Consider the following 18,073-nt stretch of genomic DNA (forward strand, 5'->3'; position numbering starts at 1 on the left):
GCTGTCTATATAACTAACTGATTGGTTTTCTAAATCCAGAGTATCTAATTCTTCCTGCAAGTACAGTAAAAAGATTTCTCCAGGTGGGAACTTTGGTTTATGTAGCTCTTGCTCTTCTTGGTAGCCCAGGAGGCAAGAAGAGAGTTTGAGACCAGAACGGCAGGATACAGTACAGCAGGCCCAGGTAAGATTAGACAGGTTATACTCCCATGAGAGACCACCACATCTCACTCCAGAGAAGTGAAGCAGACAATCCTGTAACTGGTGAGGGCAGAAGTTCAGCAACCACTCATGTTTTGGAAGTAACAGATCAGGCATTGTCTTTTTTCTCCTTGCTCTCAGTGGGATAAAATAAGATACACACATTGTCCTCAGAAGTTTAGTGACCGAAAAATAGGAAAAAACTTCATAAAGCAGGACTCTTTGTCCACGGAAAAAGGAGATGCAAAGATTAATGTTGTGTACCCACACGACCCCCTAGATACACTTCTCACGTGGTTATCCCGCACTCCTGCTGTAGCACCCAGCTTTGCTAAAGGGCTCACGAGACAAACTGCTGCTGTAGGCAAGGATGGAGCAATTAGCCTTAACTGCTTATTTTTAGCAGCATGTTCCAGCACTTGATATAGTGCTGCAGCATCAGCTTTTTGATCACAGTAGCAATCTCAGTCTAGAAGAAACATTAACAAATATTAATCTGCCCCAGCAAATAGCCATAATGCTGCCTCTTTTTATGCGAAACAAATACAGGCCAGGCCAGCCTGGGGGTGATTGAAATCCCTTCAAAGCATGTTTTGCCTTGTGGCTGCACCAGGGCTGTATCTACACCAGTAGAGGCTGACGGACAGCTGGCAAAGCTCTACGTGCTCAGGTAGAGCAGCTGTTATACACGGGCTGAAAGTGTAGGTGCAGCCCTTTACCTTAAAACTATGACAAAGGGTATAGGGCGGTCTTGCACTGAAGCGCAATTTGACATGAATAACTTACTTACCAGCAATGCACAGAAGTACTGTAAAAGAAAAAACTAGAGGACAAAGGTGTAAATATAAATGTCCTTGTGGGTTTATTGTTCTTTGTATGTAAGAAGCTTTATTGTACAACTTCTACAACTTTAAAATGGAAAATGGTTAAAAAACATTTACAAAAAAGCATGTTCTTCGAAAATTATGCTAGCAAAAACATTGGGAGAAGGGAAGCAAAAAAAAAATCTTCAGTTCAGTGTGCAAACATTTTATAAAAATAGAAATACTAACTCTACAGGTAGCATTTCATGATAAATTATTTAAATAGCATATCTACACAATTATGTGATTAACTATTACAATAGCAATGAGAAAAATAATTTATAAAAATACAAGCAATGGTATACAAGATGACAGGAAAAATAACACAACATTAGAAATCGTATTTGACATTTTTTTCCAATGCCATTTCCTTACTGGGAATACATTTTCTGCAAAGAAATTTTGACTATGTACAGCATTAACTTTAGCACTACAGTAGCTCTAAAGTTTGTTAGACATTTGAACTCTGCTTAATCCAAAGGTTTTTCTCAGTCACACAACAATGAGGTAATATTTGTACGTAAAACTTCCACTGTGTTAATTGCTTTTCCTTTTTTGAAAAGACAAGGAAATATTATAGGTATAAGGATGCTGCCCCTTCTGCTGGGGAAAACAGTTTTTTAATGTACATCGAGCCCTCTCCCGCTTTTGCGAGGAGCTCCTGAAATTCTGTCTAGTCTGTGAGGAATTCCTCCTTTTGTGGCTGCTCATCACTAGTTACAATAACTAGCGTGCAGCAGCACAAGTAGCCGGTTTGAATGGTTGCCGATTGCAGTCACTGTGCCTCTCTGCAATCTCCTCAGGGCAGGTATTCTGGTTTTCTGCAGGCCCACGGCAGTGGGTCAAGTACTGCAGATGTTTTCCCAGCACTAAATAACCCCTAAGATGGTAAATGGCATTCCCTCATCTCTAGCACTATGGATGAGACAGGAACTGCTACCACCTAAAGGTACTTGAGTTTTAGTACTGCAGAACTGCTGCCTGCCAGGCTACCACCTGCCTTGCACAAAGAAAGGAAAAGCCAACATTGAGCTCAGACTGAGAAAAACAAACATCCCATTCCCCACCCCACCACTTTTCCCTGCAACCTTGAAACCTTTATGGCAAGACCACTCTTTGTTACAAACACAACACCACTATCTGCTCCAGACGAGATTTTTTTTTCCCCCTCAACTAAACCCCTGTAGTTTCAGTATAGAACAGAGTTAATAAATAATCTGTATTTACAATCTTAGTCACGAAGACTTGTAACAATGATTAGGCAGATAGTCTTGACGCATTTCTTGTTGTTTTAATCAATAATCCCTCAGTCGTAACATCAAGAATATGTAATAATAAATAGTCTACAATTTCAGTATTTTATCTACAGGCCCCTTCCCCTCCCCTCCCCAGCAGTGAGGGGTTTAAAGCATCTATGGCATGTAGAAAAGGAATGTTTTCATTACTGTTGTTTTTGTGCCTTTTTAACCATAGAAAGTGAAAGCACATGCTGGTTTCCTGAAGGACAGCACAGTGCTAGCTGAGATAGCGGTGCTTTCTGGCACCATATCTGAAATAAAACATTTTTAAAAAAAGGTAAGATCTGCATCTAATCAGGAAAAAACTGAATCTAATTGTACATCCCAGTTCCCCCAAAGCTGATGTGATCCAGTGTGCCATTTTTATCCTCTTCCCTCTCCCACCGTGGAAATCAGTTTTAGGATATCTGTTTTGTCCTGTGTAGTAGAGCAGCTGATCTAGCTCACCACAAATAAGAGTAAAAAGCTGTGTTTCCATCTGAAATAAGACATATAAAATAGTAATTTCTCCAAGAGTAAATGGATGTAAACCAAGGTAGCACAGCCCTCATTAAAAAAATTCCTCTCCCCCATAAAGAAAAATAGAGACTTAAGAGCTCACCCTCCCACCCAAAACCCTTTTTCCCCACACAATGAAAGGTCTTCAGTTTAAGTAGTCCACAGCACATCCAAAGATGTTCGTTTTACAAAATGCTACTCCATGGGACCTCCAGTTAGGGAGGCAGTGACACTGCACTGTGATAAACAGCAAACAAATCCCTTTCCTACTGAAAGAAGTGTTCTTGTTCAGTGAAGACAATTCTCATTTGCAAGACACATTGTTTCCTTCCACTTCAGCAGAGGTCAGATACCAAGTATGTTCTCACTGCCATTCTCTCAAAAGCATTCTCTTGAGGCAGGTCATGCGTTTTGAGTCCACATTTATACAGAAAGAAGAAAGGAAGGAATAATATAATGGTCCCAGGATTTGTAAGGCTAAATGTTTCAGAAGGTGCAATACCAGCATTTTTAAATAGTCTCTGGATCCAATAACCTTGTTATTATGGATCTGTGGAAAAAATAAAAAATTAAGATATTTAAATATTTCTGTGTATTGTATATGATTATGTCTAAGACATTAATCCCTAGAGACATCTGTAAAAAAACCCGAAAGTGCTTTGGTACTTTCCCGAGTTAGACTTCAGAACCTAGTCTACAAAACCATTACATAAAGAAGTCACAGTTTAAGACTAGTGCACCTGGAACTAGTCATAGGTGCTTACCCCTACTGAACTGTAAGACTGCAATATATGGACAAGCTTCTACTTTGATTGCTTTTAAGCAAGTTGGTGTTTTGGTTTGGTTTTTTTTTGGGTTTTTTTGTGGTTTTTTTGCGCACATCAGAGGCTAATCTCTTTCTTGCTAAAGTCAATATTTTGCATTTTCACATTGGACTTTGTCAGTTATATTGATCCATTCTTGTCAGCATTCTAGAGGAGATTCAAGATACTTTTAATATCTGGAACTTAAGAGGGATTTCTGATACTTTGAAATAACGGGCTATAAGCACACTTTAAACTCTTCACAGTTAAAACTTTTAAATGTATAAAATTTATCAAGAAGTTCTCCTGTTTCTGCCTGCAGTATTCACTTGAGATCAAACCATGAAAGATCATGGATGAACTCTCCCTCTTAGATCTTATTTCTTCACCCATTCTATTTTTCTTGAAAGCAGCTTTCTTGAACCAATTCATTTATATAGGATCTGTTACATACACAATGTCTTCCTTACCTCTGCATTCATATTTAAGATCCGAGAAGAACACCATTTCTTGAGAGAAGACAAATAATCCTAGCCGGCCGCCAGCATAGGTTTTATCGTAGATTGGTCCTGAGTCTGCCATGATTTTCTTCCCTTCATACATTACAACCCTAAAAGAGACAATAGGTCAGCCATCTTTGACAAGCTTCTCCTAGGCTCATCTTTACAGACATCCACTTCTCTTGTGATAATTGCTTAAGATAAAAGGATTACGCTCACCTGATGTAACCAGTCTTTGGTCTATGGCTAAGACGCCATCTGTATGCAGTGAAGTCTTTCCAGCCTATGTGACGAGGGTCATGCCACAAAGTTCTCACCTATGAAAGAATATTTTTTTTATTAACCAAAGGCCTCAGATAACAGCTATTACTTTGACATGAAGGTGCCTTAATCATTTTGACTAGTTAAGCCTTAAAGTAAATCATTAGGCTCTTGAAGTCAACTGCATTTAAATTTACTTTTAAATATGTAAATAGGAAACTACTCCCCAGTTCCAGAAACAACAGATTCACTGCTGCTGGAAAGCCTGTCTGCAGCATGCAATCCTGTTTTACTGTACAGTATTTTGCATGATTGGGGATAATTACAAAGTTATTGGTCTTTGCCAAGAAGACTATGCTATTCTGATCAGCATGCACACACCCCCTGTAAGCATTCAACTTGTTGGAAGAACAGCCTGCCTTACAGTGCAGAAGAGCAGTTATCAAAGTGCATCTCTTACCTGGCCAGGAGTGTTGCCTGTGTGCCACAAAGCATTACGAAGGTGTTCTCCTGGACCGGTGGTGGAATTCACAACTTTGATGGAGAGACCTGAGTAGCCTTGAGCTTTGGTTGGCGTTGAGTCCCAGTAGGACTGGGTGATCTGTTTCCACATGACAACATAGAAGCGACTGCTAGATTGGTAGCCAAACACAAAGCCAGCATAATCATCATCCCTTTCTGTATTGATGAAGAAGGTGCCACTGAAGTCCACAGCATTGAATTCATCAAAACCTATGCGGGCATTAAAAGAGCAAGTTTTAGGCACTGTTCTTTTACAATTCTTGAACAACTCCGTAATAGTTTCTCAGGCTCTCCTCCTCCCCACACCCCCCAACCACAAGACAACCAACAGTATAATGCTTGTTACCGTTAACATTTTCCCTTACCAACTGCAAGGCCAGGGTCACAGTTGACTGTCTGAACCAGCTCTTTACCCTGGTGACGAACAACCCAGTTTGGATCATTTTGGGATGTTCCTTTGGGATCCAGGGGAATCATCTGAAATTTTCGGAAGTCAGTCTCACTGATGTCCACATTTTCAGGGCAGATATCATCAATGTCCGGCACGCTGTCTTGGTCAAAGTCATCTTTGCAAGCATCTCCACGACCATCACCTGCAGGAGAGAAGTAATTTCACCATTATATCACCATTGTGTTTGCTTTCAAGTCTTACAACTTGGGTTGAAATCTTAATTGCAGATGTCTGACTGCTCAGGTACTGCTGGCAGACACTACAGAAGCCACAACAGCTACTGTATAAATGCCTTTTCACCCAGTGACTTAGGAATAAATTGGACACGTGGTCATTTTCACATGGCTCCTTACTCCTGAGCAGCACTGTAACAGTAGAGACGTTCTATCTTTTTGTTACTTGGAGGTTTTGTCCAAAAATATAGCACCAAACTATTGGAAGATACTCTTGAAGTAATACTATGATACTGGCCATCTTACCATCAGAATCAGCTTGATCAGGGTTGGCAACCAATCTGCAGTTATCTTTGTCATCAGGGATACCATCATTATCATCATCGTGGTCACAGGCGTCACCTTTTCCATCCTTGTCATGATCTGCTTGATTGGCATTGGGCACATAGGGGCAGTTATCAAGATTATTTTGATGGCCATCTTCATCTATGTCCTGGTTGTTGTCACACTGATCACCTATGCGGTCAGAATCAGCATCTTCCTAAGAAAAGGAAAAAATAAAGAACGTTATAAAAAGCCACTTAAAGGCTGAAATAGGAGTCTTAATAGCTAGAATTAACTGGGATTTCTGTTTGCTTTAGCAAGAGTAAAGATGGATGTAGTGAGGTATTAGGATTAATATATGCTTAAAGCTGCCTGTGCTAACTGCTTTTGGGCTGCTTTAGTGTTGCCCTGGTTTTAATTTGAAGCCACAGCAGCAGAAAGCTGTGTGGTCATCAGCTTCTCTTCTCCCTTTCTCCACGTGACTCTTCTGTCACTAGTCTACCATACTGAACACCTTTACCTCCCACCTTCTCTGGCAGGTCCCTGGTTCTAAGGGCCAGATAAGTGTGGGAATACTCTCTACCTAGCCAGTAGAGATTGTAACATTAAAACATAGCCTAACAAGTCTCAGTTTTACAGCTTCCACACCATATCATAGGGTTTTTTTTAATGATAAAAGCCTATAATACTCTTCATGCCCTCTGACTCAGTCAAGACTATTATTCCCTTAGTGCTCAAAGACTGCATGAACTGCTGTGCTTGCTGATCACATATTTTAGCCAGTAATTTGCTTAGTCAGCTCTTGAAATAAGGAAAAAAAAAATCCAGTCGTCCATGAGGCTGTCTCAAGGTTTAGTCTAGTCTTGCCAACATCAGTGTGTGACCTTGGTGTTCATGTCGACAGAAAGCATACCACACAGTTTGAGTAGCTACTCATTCTGCCATTTGAAGTCTACACGATTTCTTGACAAAATTGATTAGAAGCGTTTGAAAAACCATTAGAGTCTTATATTAATATGTTTCAAAGTGTTAAGAAAAACGTTGCCTGAAAGTATCTTCAGTTTTCCACCCTCAGGTGGCAAAGTAGTAAAGCAAACAAAGACTAAGACATTTTATATTATCTGTTTAAATCCTTCAAGTAACCCTGCTTTTAGGCTACATGACTATACTATGCTAGATTCCTCTGATTTGCAACAGCTTTTCTAAGCCTTCAGACATTCCAGTTATGTCCCTGAAGCTATTCAACTTAGACTTACACTTGACAGGATGGCACAGGCTTTATCTACTTCTGCCTTCAAACATTCTGGAACTAGTAAGTTGTGTGAGAGGCTGGATGTACCTAGATTTTTAAGGGCAATTTTAAAGAGTGTCAGAAGGTACTTTTTCCTTCAAGAAAAGCAACCTGTGCTGCCTTCAGCTTACTGGTAGAAAAGTTACTGTTGACATGCAGCCATTTCAAACTTAAGGACAAAGTTTGAAGAGTGACTTTGTGTTTAAGTGACCGCAGCACTAGCGGCTGTAAAGAAGGTAGTTCCCACCTGCCTAGATTTCATACAGTGCTCCCAGGAGTTCCATGTCCTCACTATGAGGATCACCACTGAAAACTACCAAATGTAAACATTTCTAAGAGACAAGTACACACAGTAGTCTCCCAGATCTTCACTAGAGTTTCTCTTCAGAAATTACTAGCAGCTGTTTGAACTGTGAGGGCATGTTGATAAAGGCACCATTTGGCAGATTAAGAAGAATAGTTTGTGGCAAGCCAAATTTAAGCTGTAACTTCTTGTTTGAGAATTTTTTTGCAATACACAACATACTATATTTTTTTTATAATACCAGTCTTCTATTTATATAATGCAAGTCCCCTACCTGGTCAGGATTGTGTTCCAGCGGACAGTTATCACACTGATCTCCAACACCATCCAAGTCTGTATCTCTCTGGTCTACATTGTAGACATATTGGCAGTTGTCCCTTTCATTAAGGACCCCTGCAAAATTAAGGAGAGTTCATGAATGAAAATCAGACATGTAAATGCTGCAAAGGACCGTATGAAGCCACCACATGCTTCTTTATGTGTTTCTGAAAGCATTTTGAGCAGCATTTGAAAGCTTTGAAACTTGACTCATCACTAGCTCTGCCACACACTTCTGTTCTTACTGCCTGCAAGAGTAGAGCTAGAGTTTAACTGTGCCAAAATGTGTGTATTTCACAGCAGATTCCCATTATCTGTAACTGTTACTTCAGTAGTCTTCGTGTCCTGAAACAACCAGAGGAGAACTTTTGTGTCTTCAGGGATGAAAATCTAGTAGTCAGTGGTACATTGGGTATATCCGATCAATCTGTGTCTAGGAAACCATCTAAAGGAGCCACCTACCATCTCCATCAATATCCACTGCGCATGCATCTCCTTCTCCATTGTTGTCAGTGTCAGTTTGATCAGGGTTGTGATTATAGGGGCAGTTATCACAGCGGTCTCCAACATCATCCCTGTCATAATCGTACTGCTGGGGGTTGTAGATGAATGGACAGTTGTCCTGCAAGAGCAAGAAAAGTCATGATTTAAAGAGTCAAATTAAAGCTTTAACCAGATTCTGCTTATGCTTGTATTGCTGTATGAAGGCAAAAATAAAAGGCAGGGAAACAGTTAAAACTGGAATGCTTCAATCTGAAAACACCCCATTGCTTGCACGAGTATGGGAATGGCTGAATAAAAGTGAAGATTCACTTCCAAAGCTCAGCCAGCTGCAGAAAGTTTGTCTGCATGGTTACGCATATTTAAAGGTTTCTAGGATGGCTGTCAGTGCCAGTAATTTCCTGTGGTCCTCAAGATTAAGGTCAGAAGCTAGACCCCAGCCTTTGGAAGGGGAACAGCAGAGCTACATTCTCAAAGGCTGTTCTTTTGTGTTGTCTTACCCGGTCATCAGGAATACCATCATCATCATCATCGCTGTCACAGGCATCACCAATCCCATCCTTGTCATAGTCTTCCTGCCCAGAGTTGGGCAGGTTAGGGCAGTTATCCTAGGAAGGAAAAAGTATATAGATTGTTTACTCCTGGCATGATTACAACAAAGGTTTTAGCAGGTAAGATCTAATCGTTAGACAAAAATTATAATACCTCAGTCAGGCAGGTGTTATCTTACTGTAATTCTCTCCATTTTAGCTAGTCATTACTGTGAGGGTAAGTCTTAGAAAGCTAGAGGTCAAATACTTTTTAAAACAAATGATTTGGCTGCTTTTGAGAATCTTACTCATTTTCTTCCCCTGGAGATAAATATCTGTCAGGGCAAAGCTGATTTAGGTGTAGCCTAAACTAGAGAGTCTTCCTAGAACATTTATAACAAACATTTATAATTGTGTCAGGCTTCATTTTTTCCCCCCTATATTGCAGGAATATCTAAAGCAACAGCAAAAGCAACCTAGCAATACCTTGGCAATGGTAACCCTACACAAATTTTTTTTTCCACGTTTTTTTTTCAGACAGGATAGTTTAATAGCTCTAACTAGATAGAAGTTTGCTTTATAACTCAAACCTAACATGTTTTGTATATTTCTCAGACAGACAGGCTGTTACAACAGTAGATGGGAAAACAGGATAAACTTACTTTTTTACAGTGGTAAGTGGCATTGGCAACACAAACAAGGTTCTCATTTGGCCATCCATCCAAGTCAGTGTCTTCTCCACAGATTATGCCATTGCCAGCATAGCCTGGTTTACATTCACAGCGATACATGGGGTCGCTGAAGTGGCCAAGGTAATTACATTTGGCATTCTTGTTGCAGTCATGTGTTCCATCTGTGCAGGGATTACGTGGCTTGCAGACCTAGAAGACCACGGAGAAATTAAATCCGCTGGAAACATCTTTTTACCCTCCATTTTTCCCCAGAGATTTAAATAAAACATAGGGAGTACATGCTTCTTTTGATCAGAGATCTTTCAAACAGAGAAAAGCCCCATACATTAGTTTCTTCTACTCCCCAACTGCAGTAGCAGTCTTAGCACTAATTATTTTTCTTGTTCAAGCCTTGTTTATTTTCAAATGGAACCAAGCACTAAAATATCTAAGGCACATACTGTTGGATCATAAACAAACACTGATTAAGTTACTCTCCTAAAATTATGTATAGTGTCTGAACCCTCCATGGCTGAGGAGGACAGTGATTTTTAAAACTCATTTTGAGCTCCAGTAGAAACTGCTGAATGCTCCTCTTGTTCCAAATCAGAAAAGGATGTTTTATTAAATGTAACAAATCCTTTTTCCCCAAAATGCGTAGGTGGTTTTTGTTGTTTAAAAACGGAGATTTCATAACCCAGAACAATTCTCAAGATGACAATACCTGTTTGTTAGCCATGGCATCCTCAACACTGCGACCAAATGGCTGCGAACCAGTGAAACGTTGTGGACATGGCAGACAGTTGTAGCCGGGTTCAGTGTTCTCACACCTGTGCACTCCATTGAAGACAAAGCAGGCATCCTGAACCTCTTTGCACTGAAATAGGAGTTTGAGATGGAGGAGAACAACAGTTAGTGTTATAACAACCAGGATTTTATTCTCCCTTCCCATTTTCTGTCACTCCCTGTCAAAGAGCAAACGCTAGTCATCTTACCTCATCAATATCTTGGCAGTGAACACCATCACCATGGTAGCCAGCAGGACAGGCGCCACACTTCCAGGAACCATCAGGGGAGCTGGTACATGTAGTCCCTGCAAAGCAGGGATTAGACAGGCACCCATCTGAGAAACAAACCAGAAAGACAAGTTAAGACAAGGGACACTTACCATGCTGCTGCAGTACTGTATTTGGCCGATATGCTGGTTTAAACTTCTAGCACCTGTGTTGTACAGACTTATGTCAGATTTTTTAATCAGTGTTTAAGATTGTCTGCAACCTCCAGATGTTTATGGGAGAATGGATACTCACCAATTGGACAGTCCTGTTTATTGCAGACCTGAGTCCCTCTGGCTTCACCTACGCAAGTCTTCCCACCGTACTGTGGCTCAGGATTATTGCAGAGACGGCTACGTTTTTGAAGTCCTCCTCCACATGTCACTGTGCATGCATCCCATGGAGACCATGGTCCCCAATTGCCATTAACTAAAGGGAGACAGAATTTAGATGTGTGTAGCTTGAAATTCAGTGGTAGAACTAGTTTCTACCTGACTCAGGACTTTCACAGTGACAGCACTTCAGAAATTATTCAGACATAAGTGACAGAACTAATGGACTCCATGGAAGAGCCATGGAAAACAGTTTAGTTTCATCTAAAACTAACCTGTGATATTTTACCTAGCCCACCTCTAAGTTTAAAGAGAAGGGATTACTTCAACTAGATTACAGAGCAACTACTCAAGAAGTTCACCATTTAAGCTACCAAATAGTAGTTACCACCTGGGCACACTTACTTGGGCAAGGATCTTTCTGGCAGGGTTTGTTTTCTCTCGCCTCACCCTCACAAGGTTTGCCATTCAGCTGTGGTACTGGAGAATTGCAGAGACGAATTCTAGTGATGATGCCCACGCCACAAGTGACAGAACACGATGACCATGGTGACCAGTGACTCCAGCCACCATCCTGTTTAACTACAAGAAAGAGATGTCTATGAGAGTTTCTGAAGAACAGACTCCGGCTACACAGCACTTCGGACACAGCCGGTACCAGAACTGTACCAGAGACTCCATATACATGGATAGCCTCAGCACCGTCACAGATCAAGTTGGTTTGTCACTGGAGAAGTTGCATACCTAAACCAGCCTCAAATTTTGCCCTGGGAGCAGTGCCCAAACATGCTTATTTACTGCATTAACCGCCTGCTCTCTTTTACCTGATAAACTTAAGTCCTTAAAGCTAGAAGCCAATGATCCATCCCAGCAAGAGCTACATGGTAATCTTTGCTGTTAACATTAAGCCAATAAAAGCAGTCTGTGTTTTATTACCAGTATGAGTAGATTAAGTACTTACATCTCTTATCGCACTCTTGAAGGTGGCAAGTCCGAGTCTGTACAGAAGATCCTTCACAGCGGTTATTGAGACTGTCACAGGACCGCCCTCTCTGCTGAATCCCATTCCCACAGGTCACAGAACATGAAGTCCATTCAGACCAAGGAGACCATCCATCATCTGCATAGTCGCTAGCTGCAGAGGGATACAGCTCTGAATAAGACTCCCGGTATGTCGTTTTTACAGTCTTTTCTCCCACCCCTCTCTCCACAAAAAAGGACACAACTGTCCTCAAAAGCTGCGTGCATCTTCCTTTCTTGTACAAGACAAGAGCCATAAACTCAAATGTTTCAGTGCTCACATGCATCACCAAAGTGGTTAACCTCAAAGAGGCATCAGGTCAACCTTACTCCAGTGGTGCAACGTTCTATCCAGTTGTGGTATACTTTAGAGCAGTATGCATCTAGCTAGATGCAGCCAACTACAACAGAAGTTGAAGGTGTTAGGTACTTACGCCAACATCGGGGGCAGCACTCCCCATCAGGCACAGTGGCATTGGAACAAGGCATGAGAGGACAGGACACTTTCCGACATATAGTGGCAGAGTTCTATAAGGAATTGTGACAATTGCCATAAGCAAGTGGAATACAAACAATGTCTGAGTCTGGTTAAATCATAAAGAGATCTTTCCTGCAGAACTTAAAGACTGAATAGCACATCTAAAGCAGAGACCCTTGCATTTAGAACTAATACAACCTAAGGGTAGTCCCAGGTATTTTTAGTCAAATTTCATCTTGTTCCCATTCTCACCTGTTATTTTTTAGTCACGAGCAGAAGTATTTTGGTTTTGCAGGAGCTGATCAAGAGTAGCTACCAGATTCTGGCTACAGTAAGAGACTACCACGTGATACCCAAAGTATAAGGCCAGACTTCAAGGGAATGAAACAAGAACGAGAAGCCAACTTTCTTTTCAGTTAATATGGACTTAAGCTGATTATATGGTAAAGATAAAATGAGTTTAGCGGACTCTGCTCAAGAGCCATGAACTCTATAACTTGTACTTAGAGGTCTTTGATCTTTAAGCCAAGCAGGCAGGGTAAGAACACCCACCCCCAACCTCAATGAGAGCTAAAGGGCAGCCTGTAGTTTTGCTTCTTGAAGGTAGCAGCTTGGTCAGAAGAATGCTCTCATGATTGCTGTTTTTAATCTCCGAGCAAACAACTACATTAAGGTAATTACAGCTAACATTGAGTAAGAGGGTTGGTAAAAAAGAGGCAAATGCAGAAGTCACAGTTATCATCTGCTGACTACAAGACAAAAGATGTAGAGATGTGTAGAAGCAGGTGCAGAACTTGGTGAGATGCCTTGGGTTGCATGTGTACAAATACTCGGCCTTTAGTTTCTAACCAGCAGCAGGCTAGTTAACCTGCTCTTTGGTAGACTGGTACTCCAAGATGCTTTTGCTAAGGTATACATACAGTTAAAGGGAACAAGCAAAGAGTTTAGAGAAACTGAAACTGTATGTTTTGGTGTACTTTTACAACACTCCACAGAAGGGGGAACACAAAGCATAAATATCTTCCCAGGTAATCCTGGGATTTAAACAGCTAAACTGAAATCCAGAAGGGATTGCTGTTCCATTACTCTGTAACAGCTAATAGGACAGAGCTAGAAGCATTTGTTAGATAAACACCCCTAGGTTTGTCGAGAGCCTTTACTGAGTACTAGAATGTCTTTTCCTACTGAGCCAACAGGACGTTCAGCAAGAACAGAAGGTGGATCTAAAGTATTCCAGAGAGCAAAGCTGATCGAAGTCAGTGTCAATAGAACACATTTATAGTACTAGTTTACTCATTGACTTTTTTAAAGAACACAGGCATTCCCCAAATTAAGGGACTAAAAGTGTGCTAACAGCTGTATCAGAGTGATGTTTTGTATAATTTTCTAAACTACTGCTATTGTAACACTGTATGAAAGCTTCCGTTATACCAGATGTCTATAGAAGGATGAAATAAACTGAATACTGCTGGCTATTTTAGTATGTCCAGTTCTGTAGGATTCACTCTTTCTAAACAAAGAATGTCATTTAGAAATATCTGTTAATTTCAACTCATGAATTTATATACAGAGGATTTATGAATGTGAAGAATATTACCTGGCAGGTACATTCAGTGCAGCTGTCAATAGTCCACTCTTCTTTATTTTTGTGCAAGATTCCATTATGAATGCATACTCCAGGAGTGATCTGGACCACTTTGGCAATGAGTTCGTTTTCTTCAGTCTTGCAGGGGGAGGCAGGGGAGAGAAGCAGAGAGAAGATATTTAGAAGTTAATAGAGAAAACATACTTTTCCACAAAAGGAAGGCATAAAGTTATTACTTTTTATCCAGGCTCTCTAATGACAGGTTATAATTCATCCACTAAGTGCCAGTTAATGAAAGGTACCATGAATTTAACCAACGCTCACCACTTTGCGAACTCTGTCTTGAAGTGTTGTAACCATGGACCGGAGCCCTTGCAGTTCCACAAACATATTTGTTAGTTCATCACAGGAAAAACCACAGACTGCTTGGATGTCCTTTGTTTTATGGCCGATATAATTAGTGCGGATAGCTGGGCTGGAGCCATTGATGGGGTTGTCCAAAGTAATGATTGCACTAGTGGCTAAGAGACAAAAAACACACATGAAGTGAATGCATTTTTTACCACGTGCATTCATCATTCCAGGGTAACACCTGCTAAACAGCTGCCACCAGATTCATTAGAGTGCCTGCAGAAATATAATCTTATTTCTTATGCAATGCGGATCTGCATTTCAGCATACTTCCGAGTTCTGTTTCAACTTGTCTTTCTAATGTAATGAGGAATCTTATTTTTAATAGGTCATTGGATTCAGAAGATTGCAAACTTACAGCTGGAGCAGCCTTTGTTCCTCAGGATAGTTTCCAGAGTTGTTCCAAACACAAACCGCACATTCTGCAGCAGTCCCTGTGGACAGAGGAAGAATTACAGCTACTTGCAGCAACTGCAAGGGAAAGAAGTACAACATACATGGAGAGAGCCTGTCGGCACCTAAGGTCACGTAAGATCATTAAGAGTAATTTCATGACAGATGGCAAAGTGAAACATGTTGCTTCATTCTCCTTAATAATAACAAGCCCTGCTTCCTAACATTCTCATCCTTGACCACAAGGACCTGGCAACTCTCCAGGCAGGAAGGAAAAATCTCCATGAATTTCTGAACCTTGTATAAGAAGCTAGGCAATGAAGCTACAACTACCTGGTCAGAAGCTTCCGTGCCGCTTTATTGCTGCGGAAAGTTCTATCCCTGCAAGTCTAATGCTTCACCCTTCAAACTCCATTGTTAAAGTTCAGTGGATTGAGAGGTGGTCCATATTGGATGTACACAAACCAGTCAGCGGCAGAACCCTTTCTCCCTATTACCCATGTCTTTTTAGCAATTTAGGCTGGTCAAGTAGCTTATGCACCTTCAAGGCACGTGACTGGAAATACCAGGCAAAAAGATAAGTGAAAGTCTTACCTGGAAATTGTCATTGACTCCCCCTTTGGCAACACGGAGCCTGGCACTGCTGGCCAGGTCCTTAGTGAAGATGTTCTGGATGGGGATGTCTAGTTCAGCATTCTCCATTTTCTCACACCCCACATATAGCTGAGCCCGGTCCTCCTGTACAAACAGGGTAATATTCTTCCAGTGTCCTGTAGCTAGCAAGGCATCCTCTACTGACACCAACTGCTGCTTGCCATCACCAGAAAGGCTCAGGTCCAGGGTGCCTGCCTTGCCATTTGATACTAAACTGAAGACATGACCAGAGCCATCTTTCTGTTCCACAGATAGTAGTGTGCCTCTACTCTTCTTGGCTTGCCGGAGAGTGGCCAGGAGGATGAAGCCCTTCTCAGCATGGATGGCATCTAATAAGTCTTGGAACTTGGAGTCAGGGACAGCAGGGATGCGACTGGCGTCTTCAATGCGATAAGCAGGGCTGGAGGATTCTGGTCCCTTCACCAGGTGCACCCCAGGTGCCCGACGCCCAGCTCCCTTCCGAATGAAACCAATGAGTTCAAAGAGATCAAAGACGCTGTTATCATCGGTCCTGGACTCTGAAGAGAGATCCGAACACATATCATGAGCAGGGAACAAGGTGAGGCTGAGTAGGTACATATCTCCCAGCATTGCTTAACATACCGGCTCACAGTGCATCTCACAGGAGGTACAGCACCCCACATCAGAGCACAGACAGCGGCTCTGATGGTATGCAGTCCCACCAGGAGCTGCCCCGCAGCAGTACGCGTGCATTCCTGCGCAGGGGCCAGTCAGCACAGGAGTGCCAGGTACCTGTTGACACGCAAAGGTAGCGGCCGTTTGGCACCTCATTAGACTCTGGCAGAGGAGAAACGAACAGCAGAAGCCCAGATGCAACACTGCTATGCTAGGCTACCACAGTGAGCTTGCTTAGCCCAGCTAGGTGACAGAAAGCACGGCAGCAGCCTCTCTATAGCACCAGGAGGGCAGCCTACGGCCCCATTCCTTCCTTCATCCAGTGCCTACATCGTGCTCCTCCTGTCCTCTGCCTCCCGCAGAGGCCGAACAGGTACACAGTCAAGTCCTGGAGACTCTGCATGTCTAATTCTGAAGGTTACACAAATTCCACGAGAGAAAGTTTCCTGTTCCCAACTACCTGCTGCTCAGGTTAAAAAGTTTTTGTTCATGGAAAGCTTTAGAGCTCTTCACTACCGAGCACAATTTCAGCTGCCTACAGAGACAACACGGAGGGGGTTTGCATGTTATTTTTTTTACCCCCCCCTTCCCCGACTGCTCCGAGCACCAGCACAGAGCTGGTCTTACCTGCCGTGCGCTTGGCCTCCGAGGCGCCGAGCACGAAGAGGAGGAGGAGGAGGAGAACAGCCGCTTGCCCCATGGCCAAGGTCTGTCTCTGCACCAGCCTGGGGACGGGCACACGGGGGGAGAGTCACGGCGCTGCCGTCGCACCCAGGACCCACCGCCCGGCGCGCCGGCGGCTCCCAAGGCTCTCCCCGGAGGCAGCGGGGACGGGGCAGGCGCCCCCCGCCGACCGGGGGAACGGCGGGCGCCGCTTCAGCACTTACCTGCGGGGAGAGCGATCCGGGCGGGCAGCGCCGGCCTCCCGCTCCTCCGGGAACCGGCGACTAATATCCTCGGGCAGCCCCGGCGAGGGACGGATGGCGACCGGCGCGGTGGGTCCCGGTCCGCGATGGGTCCCGGTCCGCGGCGGCGCTGGGCGGCGGCGGCGCTGCCAGGGCACTGCGGGCGGCGGGCGCCGCGCTCGCCTTTAAAGGGCGGCTCGCATTCCTCGGGGCGCGGCGGGCCAATCAGCGGCGGCGGGGCAGGAAGCGGGAGGCGGGCGGCTCCGCGGCCGGGGGCAGCTCTCCTCAGGGGCCGCCCGGGGGGCGGGGAGGGGGACGGGCCCGCCGCCGCCGCCGCCGCCGGTGGGCGCCGCGCCCGTCCGCGCCACTTGGGGGCGCCCCACGAGCTCGTACGGCGCTTGGCGCCCAAGGCCCTGCGCCGGGCGAGACGCCGGCGGCTCCCTGTCGCCTTCCCCGCCGGCAGCGGGGGGCCGCGGCGGGGCCACCCGTCCCCCGAGCCTGCAGGCGAACCACCCCGGCACCCCTTCGCCGCCGCTCCGCGCCCGTCCCGCTGCTCGCCCTACGCCCCAGCCCTGCCCGCCGGCCCCTTGACTCGGCCCGGCGCGGAGGGGAGAGGGCGTCCCGGCGCTGCTGTCAGGGGCCGCAGCCCGCCGTAGGTGCCCGCCGGCGGGACGGGGCGGGGAGGTGTGCCCAAACCGCCGCCTCCGGCTGCCTCGCGTCGCTTAACGGAAGCAATTTCCCCTTAATTAACGCTTAATTAAAAGCTGCTCTTCCTGCCCGCTGGTGGCACGCGGGACACTGGGTCCACAAAAAGGGGACTCACGTACAACCCTCGTTAGGTCTTTCTGTGCACGCTTGCAAGGCCGCGGCCCGGGCCCCTGGGGGAAGAGGGGCGCCCTGGCGGGCGAGGGGGGCAGGCCGGGGGAGCGGGGAGCCCGGCGCCTCCGGCCCGCGCCGCTTCCCCCTGGCACCGGAGAAGGGCGCCTGGGGGGACCCTCGGTTACCGACCTCGCTGAGGGGATGATGAGGTGACTAACGCTGTACGGCAGCTGAGGATCTCCCGTAGCCGCTTTGTTTAATGATCAACATGACTAA

The 18,073-nt window shown here is 44.4% G+C and overlaps 1 protein-coding gene across 1 annotated transcript; it reads right to left on the reverse strand.

The window, feature by feature from the left end:
* Positions 1 to 1,040: 1,040 nt before the first annotated feature.
* Positions 1,041 to 17,115, reverse strand: THBS1 (thrombospondin 1). Its single transcript, XM_064460132.1, has 22 exons — positions 16,961 to 17,115; positions 16,701 to 16,798; positions 15,378 to 15,955; positions 14,749 to 14,824; positions 14,304 to 14,500; positions 13,992 to 14,117; positions 12,351 to 12,444; positions 11,858 to 12,031; positions 11,302 to 11,478; positions 10,820 to 10,993; positions 10,505 to 10,632; positions 10,234 to 10,386; positions 9,501 to 9,719; positions 8,809 to 8,916; positions 8,270 to 8,429; positions 7,764 to 7,882; positions 5,877 to 6,111; positions 5,312 to 5,539; positions 4,885 to 5,156; positions 4,383 to 4,480; positions 4,134 to 4,273; positions 1,041 to 3,410 (listed from the first exon to the last, which is right to left on the reverse strand). Exons 2-22 carry the CDS (start codon positions 16,771 to 16,773, stop codon positions 3,403 to 3,405), a joined length of 3,537 nt encoding a protein of 1,178 aa, XP_064316202.1. The 5' UTR covers positions 16,774 to 16,798; positions 16,961 to 17,115; the 3' UTR covers positions 1,041 to 3,402.
* Positions 17,116 to 18,073: the final 958 nt, after the last annotated feature.

The sequence above is a fragment of the Phalacrocorax carbo genome, chromosome 9 (genome assembly GCF_963921805.1).
Source record: "Phalacrocorax carbo chromosome 9, bPhaCar2.1, whole genome shotgun sequence".
Classification (NCBI taxonomy): Eukaryota; Metazoa; Chordata; class Aves; order Suliformes; family Phalacrocoracidae; genus Phalacrocorax; species Phalacrocorax carbo.

Bases quoted from the DNA above. Each gene is read 5' to 3' on its own strand.
- THBS1 (XM_064460132.1), bottom strand. From the start codon at position 16,773: ATGGGGCAAGCGGCTGTTCTCCTCCTCCTCCTCCTCTTCGTGCTCGGC. The intron at 14,501-14,748 runs GTAAGTTTGCAA...TTTGTCTCTTAG, and splicing joins GAACAAAGGCTGCTCCAGCT to CCACTAGTGCAATCATTACT. The intron at 10,633-10,819 runs GTGAGTATCCAT...TTTGTTTCTCAG, and splicing joins TAAACAGGACTGTCCAATTG to ATGGGTGCCTGTCTAATCCC.